The 8,928-nt window shown below is 49.6% G+C and overlaps 1 protein-coding gene across 1 annotated transcript; it reads left to right on the top strand.

Moving 5' to 3' along the window:
* Positions 1-351: 351 nt before the first annotated feature.
* On the top strand, positions 352-2,104 carry LOC142788854 (uncharacterized). Its single transcript, XM_075884978.1, has 2 exons — positions 352-1,063; positions 2,085-2,104. Exons 1-2 carry the CDS (start codon positions 352-354, stop codon positions 2,102-2,104), a joined length of 732 nt encoding a protein of 243 aa, XP_075741093.1.
* The last annotated feature ends 6,824 nt before the right edge of the window (positions 2,105-8,928 follow it).

The raw sequence follows: 8,928 nt of genomic DNA on the forward strand, positions 1-8,928 counted from the left end.
TGGCCAAGGTCAAGAAGGATTGTCCTGATGATTCGAAGAAATTGGCTCCCGAAGAAAAGAAGCGTGCACCAGAGAGCATTCCGCGATGTTTTTTGTGCAACCTAGTGGGTCATCGCGCGAAAAACTGTCGAACGATCTTGTTGTGTTCATATCGCGATAGGCTACACCTGTCGTAGTTGTCAAGTTGCGGTGATAAGTGAATGATCGCCACTGCGCATGTGTAACCTGGAGCCACTTGTATATAGGGGCGTGTGCCCTATGTTACGGTGTTCGTTGTGCTGTTGTGAGGCTGCCCTTTGGCATGCCGGAATAAAGGATTCGAAAAGCATGCCCTGGCTCTGAAGTTACAACATGATTGGCGACGAGGATGGGATCCAGACAGCAGGAAAAACAGCAGCTGTTCGGGGTGGTGCCATGCTCGGAAAGCTTCCAGAGTTCGATCCGGACGGTGACAACTGCGATGTTTTCTTCGAGCGATTTGAGTGTTTTGCAGCTGCTAACGACATCGCAGAGGATAAGAAGTTGCAAGTGCTATTGACGTCCATCGGGGAGAAGGCATACGTCACGCTGAGGAGCCTTCTTCTGCCGAAAACGCCTACCCAGGAGACGTATGACGTGGTCATCGCAACGCTGAAAAAGCACTATACCCCAAAGTGCTCCGTGGTTACGGAAAGATACCGTTTTAACCAACGCAATCAAGAACCGCACGAAAGCATCAGCGACTTCATAGTAGGACTCAAGAAACTGGCTGCAACATGTGAGTTCGGCACATTTCTTGAGCAAGCCCTGCGAGATCGTCTCATCGCGGGATTGTGTTCCGACAGCATACGGTGCAGGCTTCTGGCGACACCTGATGCAGAATTAACCTGGGAGCGCACCTGCAGCATTGTAGCAGCCATGGAATCTGCTACTAGAGGCACTCGGGAAATGGTGGCGACCCTCGCAACAGGGACCCCCGTCGACAGCGACGTTCACTGGAACAAGGAAACGGCAGCTGGACAACGGCCAGCACCCGCTGGGGACTACGCACGGAGTTTCATGCCGAAAACCACTCCAGCTGCAGGTACACAAGAGACTAAGGGGTGTCATCGTTGCGGTGGGCGGCACTCTCCTGTAAGTTGTCCGTTCATGAACAGCCGTTGTTTTAAATGTAACAAGAAAGGCCATGTAGCCAAAATGTGTAAAACTAGGGCGCCTATTCATTGCCTGGCTAATGATGCAACGCGTGATGAGTTGTTGACACTGTGTCACACAGACCGTAGGTCGGGCACGCCTGCCATTGTGGTGCCGTTGCTGATAAACGGAAAAAAGATTTCGATGGAGCTAGATACAGGCGCAGCCGTATCGGTAATGTGTGAAACAGAATGTTTAAAACATTTTCCCGATGCAAGTTTCAGGGAAACAGATGTTAGGCTAGTCACCTACAATGGCACGCCTGTCACGGTCAAAGGTATTATGGATGTTGATGTAGAGTACCAGAGCCAACACGTTCGCTTGCCACTAGTGATTGCTAAGGATAGCACAGGGGCTAGAATGCCAACATTATTAGGGCGGGAGTGGCTAACGAAAATAAAACTCGACTGGCTGAATGTGGTACGGGTGCAGAACGTACGGGAAGAAGCACAGATAACTGATAAGTACCGCGAGGTATTTCAACCAGGATACGGGGCCATTAAAGGGTTTCACGCTAGTATTGTGCTTAAGAAAGGCGCTACTCCTGTTTTTTGTAAAGCGAGACCAGTGCCATACGCGTTACGCGAGCAGGTAGAACAAGAGCTGCTTAATATGGAGAAGGCAGGCATTGTGTACCGCGTGAGGCACAGTGCTTGGGCCACCCCACTGGTGGTTGTGCCGAAAAAGAATAATGGCATTCGACTGTGCGGGGATTACCGGGTCACCGTCAATCCTTTCGTGGTAGTTGACCATTACCCTCTACCGCTGCCTGAAGATATATTCACCACGTTGCAAGGTGGAGCTGTGTTTTCAGTTCTCGACCTGAGTAAGGCGTATCTGCAACTGGAATTAGATGAGCACGCTCAGGAACTGCTCACCATTAACACGCATATGGGCCTTTTCCGGTACAGGCGCCTACCCTATGGTGTAGCCTGTGCACCAGCCGCATTTCAGGCGGTAATGGACCAAGTCCTGAGGGGCTTGCAAGGCACGGCTTGCTATCTTGACGATGTCATCATAGCGGGAGTTAGCTACGAGCAGTGTCGTGAAAGAGTGGAACAAGTACTCATGCGCCTAAGCGAATACGGTATCAAGGTCAACGCGGAAAAGTGCAGCTTGTTTAAAAAAAGAGTAACCTACTTGGGGCACGAAGTTGATGGCAATGGGTTGCACCCTACCAGTGACAAAGTAAGGGCGATAAAGAATGCACCCAAGCCAGACAATGTCACGCAACTAAAGGCATTTTTGGGACTGGTAAATTTTTACGCAAAATTTTTACCAAATGTAGCTACAGTCCTGGAGCCTCTTCATGGCTTGCTGCGCAAGGAAACCAAGTGGCACTGGTCCCGACTATGTGACGACGCGTTCAACAAGTGTAAAACGTTGTTGACGGATGAAAGTGTGTTGGAAATATATGATGTGGCAAAAGAAATTCAGCTCACGTGTGACGCTTCAGAGTATGGCCTAGGAGCCGTACTATCGCATGTCGTGAACGGCCAAGAGAAGCCTATCGCTTTCGCCTCAAGATCGCTGTCAGTGTCCGAGCGGAACTACGGACAAATAGAGAAAGAGGCACTGAGCATAGTATTTGGAGTAAGAAAATTCCACAAGTATCTATATGGCAGGGCATTCAACGTTTTAACGGATCACCAACCACTGACGGCTCTTTTCGACCCAAACCGACATTGCGGTGCCGTGGCAATTGCCAGGGTACACAGATGGCTGACATTTCTAGCAGACTATCGGTACAAAATTACGCATAAGCCGGGCTCCGCCATATCGCATGCTGATGCTTTGTCACGGCTACCGTTGTCGGAGGGGGGGCATGACGAGGACACAATTTGCTACTTTTCCACGTTGTCAGATTTGCCGCTGACCGCGAAAGACATTGAGCGTGCAACAGGGTGTGACAGTTTGCTGCGAGTGGTGCGAAATAGGATATGGCAAGGTTGGCCAAAGACTGTCAGTGCGGAACTGCAACCGTTTTGGGTTCGCCGATTTGAGCTCACGGTGGACGAGGGCTGTATTGTTTGGAATAACAGGGTTGTTGTTCCTGAAAGCTTGAAGACTGTAGTACTAGCACTCTTGCACGAACAGCATCTCGGGATCTCAAAAATGAAGGCTGTTGCACGGTCAATGGTCTGGTGGCCGGGTATCGACGATGCCCTTGAACAGGCGGTGCGCAAATGTAGTATCTGTCAGGCAGTACTTCCTGCAGCGCAGCCAGTTCCTTTGTTTCCATGGAAAGTTTGTGAACACCCGTGGCAACGAGTCCACTTGGATTTTGCGGAAAAAGAATCGCAAATCTTTCTTATTGCAGTAGATGCTTTTTCCAAATGGATAGAGGTTAAGTGTATGCAGTCGACCACGGCTGCGAAAACAGTCGAGGCTGTGCGTTCCTGGTTTGCGTCTCACGGGTTACCTGTGGAAGTGGTTACTGATAACGGGCCTCAGTTCCGCGCAGCGGAATTTCTAACTTTCCTGAAAGCGAATGGCGTGAAACATACGCTCACCCCACCGTATCATCCGCAATCTAATGGAGCGGCCGAGCGAGCGGTGCAAACAACTAAGAAGGCTCTCCTGAAGCAGTTAATGGATGACGAAAGGACAGGTACAAACAGGTCACTACAACATCGCCTAGATAATTTCTTGTTCTCGTACCGCGCAACCCCGCACACTTTCACTGGGAAATCACCAGCAGAATTGTTTCTGCGACGGAAACTGAGGACCCGCTTATCATTGCTACGACCAGATGTGAACGGTGTGTTGACTGACCAAGCAGAGGAAGTGAAAACATCCGCTGACAAGCGGCGCGCAGTGTTTCGTTCTTTTGCGATGAATGAGTGCGTACTGGTACGATCAGTGCGTGGAGAGACTGTGAAGTGGTTACCGGGTAGAGTGTTGCAGGTAAAATCAATATGCACATACTTAGTGTTGGTGGGAAATCGTGTGCGATATGTGCATGCCGATCATTTGCGCCACTCCTGTCTGGAACGGGAGAAAGAGCCAGCTGTGGACGACGAGTTCGAGCTGCCGCATGTGCCCGAAGAACGGGACCCTACTACTTCGACGACGACGCTACCACCGATTACCCAACACCAGTCGAGCACGGAGCGTATGCCGCAGCCGGACATGACTACGCTCCGGAGAAGCACCCGACAACGCCGGGCGCCTGATCGCTGGGGCTATAGTAGCCGTACTTAAAGTTGTCAGAAAGGGAGTGTTGTGTTCATATCGCGATAGGCTACACCTGTCGTAGTTGTCAAGTTGCGGTGATAAGTGAATGATCGCCACTGCGCATGTGTAACCTGGAGCCACTTGTATATAGGGGCGTGTGCCCTATGTTACGGTGTTCGTTGTGCTGTTGTGAGGCTGCCCTTTGGCATGCCGGAATAAAGGATTCGAAAAGCATGCCCTGGCTCTGAAGTTACAACAGATCTTTACGAGCCCTACGGCAGTAAAATATTTTAAGTGTGGTCAGACTGGGCACAAAGCAGACGCATGTCGAAACGGAGCGAGTCAAACTGACCAGGTATCCTGTGTGCAAGCGGCACCGAAATCTGATAATAATGCCGTCACCAATGGATTCGTAGAGTTGAAGAATGGGGAGAAAATTTCTATTGTGGGTGCTGTAATGTCAAAACCGCCAACCGGTGTTACGAAGGGAATGCCAACGCTGCCTGGGAAGGTTGCAGGCAAGAAGATTACGGTTCTAAGAGACACCGGTAGCTCCACGGTTATCGTGCGGAGAAATTTGCTACGGGAAAGTGAGTTGACAGGCAGAACGAAACCGGTTTGCCTAATTGGCCGTACGGTTCGGATGCTTCCCGAAGCAGAGAATTAGGTGGAAACCCCGTACTTCAGCGGGAAGGTTACCGCTCTATGTATGACGACTCCCCTTTACGACCTTGTCATCGGAAACATCGACGGGGCGCGAGGACCGAATGATCCGGAATGTTTGGGAGAAGACCCTAAGATAGAGTCCTCGCCAACCCAGCGACCACGAGATACAAGGGAGGAGCCGTCCGTGACGGATCTCACTAGAGCCCAAGGTGAAGCCGCGGTACAAGAGACCGTGAATGAGAAGATGATCGTGTTGAATGAGTTCACAGGTCGAGCAGCTGGACTTACGTCGGCACGACCTCAACCGACCGGCAGTGTAAAGGTGACGGAGTCGGCCAGCCGGGTCAAATGTAGAGACATGAACAAGCTGGTAAATAAACAGACCGGACCCATCGAACGTCATGACCCGTTAGCAGGGTCTGAAGTGACAGCGATGGCTGAGACGCTGCCTCAGATACCGTCGTTCGAAAGGGCTCGCCGAAAAAGAACAAGGAAAAACAAGAAGAGATCGAGCGAGCACCGCAAGAAAGGACGCAAGCGCAGCTCGAAATACACAGGATAGGTGCTGAGGTCGAATCAGATTGTTTTTGGCAGGGCTGAGTGCCATATGTTGTGTTAATGTTGTGTTATTCTGTGTCACAAGTGTCGAAGTGTTTGGGCTGTGATGTGATGTGTAGTGTTGTATAATTGTTGTATTGAGAGAACTTTGTACATTTGAAATATTGGGAATGTGTGGTGGAGTGTTGTACTCATGTGCCTGTGGTTATATTTCATGTGTTGTGTAATTGAATTACAATGTACAATTGTATTGAGTGAACTATTGCGAATGTGACGTGTCATGAGCGACGGACTATGTTACAGTATTTGAGTGTGTGGGGACTGTTCGCGCTCGTTTGTGTGGTTCTGAATATTATGAGATAATATTCTTAAAGTGGGGGGCAGTGTCACAGAACGAGCGCTAAAAATGGGCGCGCCGCCAAATTCTTGCGGTAACGCGCGGAAGAGACGCCCGGAGGTAAAAAGGAAAAAAAAGAAAACAAACATCCAAGGCTCCCCGGGCGCGCGCTCTCCCCTTGGAAGCGTGGCTTCGCCGACGAACCTCCTCACCTCACATCGGCGGCCGAGATAGCCCGCGAAAGTTCTAGAACGAAAGGGGCGTGGTCATACCGAGTTGAGTCATCGGCCGCGGAGGGCATTCCAACCGTCTCGCCCTCTTCCCAGCCTTCGCTGCGTATCGCGCGACGAAATGACGAGAACCTTCTGGAATGTCGCGCGCAAGGTATTTAACCGAGCAGCCGAGACGAGAGATCAGGAGAAGACGGAAGTTAACGCCAGAGCGCGTACGGTATACCGCCGTGTAGTCGGCGAAGGTTTTGTCCGTAGAGGCAAAGCAGGAGATGAAGAGGATTTCCACCTGAGAGGTGATGACTCGAGCTACAGGCAAGAGTGTGTGTTAACCGCTATTGAGTGAAGACGCGTGGCAACAGCTGCGTGTGTGAAGCCGACGTGTTTCCGGTGAAGAAGTTGAAGCTTGAAGAGTGGCCAATTGAAGACGCGAGGTTTCCTGGAAGAGAAACTTCGAGGGCAGCGGAACGACAACAATGCTGGACTTTGAGTGAGTGATTCTCGGAAGAGTATCAATCAGACTTTTGTTCCAAGAACTTTGGACTGAATAGGTTTTTTTATCTCTTTAGTTTTTTAGTGTCTTGGTTGTTAAATGCATGCGACTGCATTGTAGTGTGTATTGTTGTCTGTGTCCGTTTTTTTGAGTGTGGCTGATTGTACTGTGTAGTACGTTGGTTGATTGGTGACATATTGTGCTCAACGATTGTGGAGTGTGCATACTCGTGTATTGTTTTCGATCTGCCATTACTGAGAATATAATTTTGTTTGTTTATCAACTCTCGGCTCTGACTTGTTCTTTGGGCCACAGCCGGCGTCTGCTGGCGCGCCAATAAGGACCACTTCTAAATTGTCCACGATTTCGTGGTGCGGTTCGGGGGGCCGATACTTCGGCTCTTGGAATTAGCCCGGCGATCGCCTCCCTAATAAACGGGACATGTGTGACAAGCAGTTTATGCAAGGCCTGACAAGTTCAACTCACTCAATCGTGTCAGCATGGCCCCTCGGGTCGTCTAACACAGCACTAATCATGTATAATGGTGGAAACCTGCGAGAATACGTGGCTTTTTGAATCAGTCTGTTTCCCTGTGCACAAATACAGACCCAAGACAACTTCTTGCTTGAACTGCTTAGGCATAGGACACAGAGCTGACGTTTGCACAGCCCCGAAAAGGGACTGGAGTTTGCACAAAGTACCATACCAAACATGCGGAGGATTTTATCTGTATTCTGAAATGCATACACTGCAGTAGATCTCATGACTCACGCCCGACCGACTGCCCAAAGGTAGCAGTAGCTACTGCTGCTCTTCGTGAACGACTGTGCAAACCACACAAGCCAGTAGCACCATATTTCTCACCAAACCACAGCGCATCAGGCAAAAAAGACTGAAAAGACGCAACAGTCAGAGGAACAGAACTTTGCATCTTTTGCGACCGATCAACTAACATTTACACCACAGACGCGCCCGCATTGGGCATCACAACCTCCGACGCAGCTAGCGTTCCCCGCCACATATGCAGCTAATGTATAACGCGCAGTCTCCACCTAATGCCTCGCCTTCATCACGGACGTAGCCAAGCGTTCTGCAAGAACTAGCGGAACTACAAAACACCCACAAGAAGTGTCTACAAATTATCAGTGACCAACAGAAAACTAGTGATGAATCTAAAACTGTTATTATTCAATTGAAAGAACAACACGCTACCAAAGACGCTCTAAACTTGAGTCAAGCCCCTCCCCCCCCCCCCCCCCCCGAGCATGAGCAATACGAACATCGCTACGAGCGATTCGCTGCACAGCTACAGCACATTCCACACATTATTGAGGCGCTCCAACCAAAGACGTGGATTAAAGGTAACCAACGCATCAGGCCTATTGCCAGTGTAGATCAAAAAGAAACCATAGATTCAGAATCATGCCTCTGATTCCCAACAAAGTTGATGACTTCCTTTGCATCATAAATGCTCTCAAAAGTACTCCCGATATCATTTGCGTGCAGGAGCCGGGTAAATATTGCCCCATTCCAGGCTATGCTGGCGTTTGATCAGGTCGGTGAGTTACGTATACAAAGAAGAACTGTCCGGCGGTCTCCGACCTCCTTTCTTCAGTTCCATTTTTGCACATTCAGACTCGTACCGAATCAGGAGGCAACAAATACGAAATATTGAACTGCTACAGCCCTCCCAAATCAAGCAATGTGGAGCTCCCTCTCAGTAAAATAGACACTAAATGCCCAGCCTTAATTCTGGGAGACTTTAACGCACCATGCGTTTTCTGGGGATACTCACAAGATTCTCCCAAAAGGAAGCAACAAATAAAAGCTTTAGAAGACGCTGGCTTTACCCTCCTCAACACGCCAGGCTAATACACAAGGATTGGTGGCGCGAATCAGAATAATACATCGCCAGACCTCACGCAAGTTAAGAACCTACCAAAAGGTACGCACTGGGACATATGGCCTGACAATATTGGCAGTGACCACTTACCAATTGTGATTGCCTGGGGCGAAACTTTTACTATGTCAAAGAAGTGTTCCTTCATTCACTAGGTGAAGTATCAGTCTTATATTGATAGATGCCCTGAAACAGTCACCCTTGACAAATTTACAAAACATATACGGAAGCGACAAGGAACGCAAGCAAAACCTACGAAAAGATTGCTCAAAAGCCTATGCTAGATAGGCGCCTCTATAACTTGTGGGAGGCACGCATGGCTGCTTTACACGCACACAGGACTGAAAAATCAGCTCGAAATCGCCTGAAGCTTACGAGACAAGCACCACAGTAC

The sequence above is a fragment of the Rhipicephalus microplus genome, chromosome 2 (genome assembly GCF_043290135.1).
Source record: "Rhipicephalus microplus isolate Deutch F79 chromosome 2, USDA_Rmic, whole genome shotgun sequence".
NCBI lineage: Eukaryota > Metazoa > Arthropoda > Arachnida > Ixodida > Ixodidae > Rhipicephalus > Rhipicephalus microplus.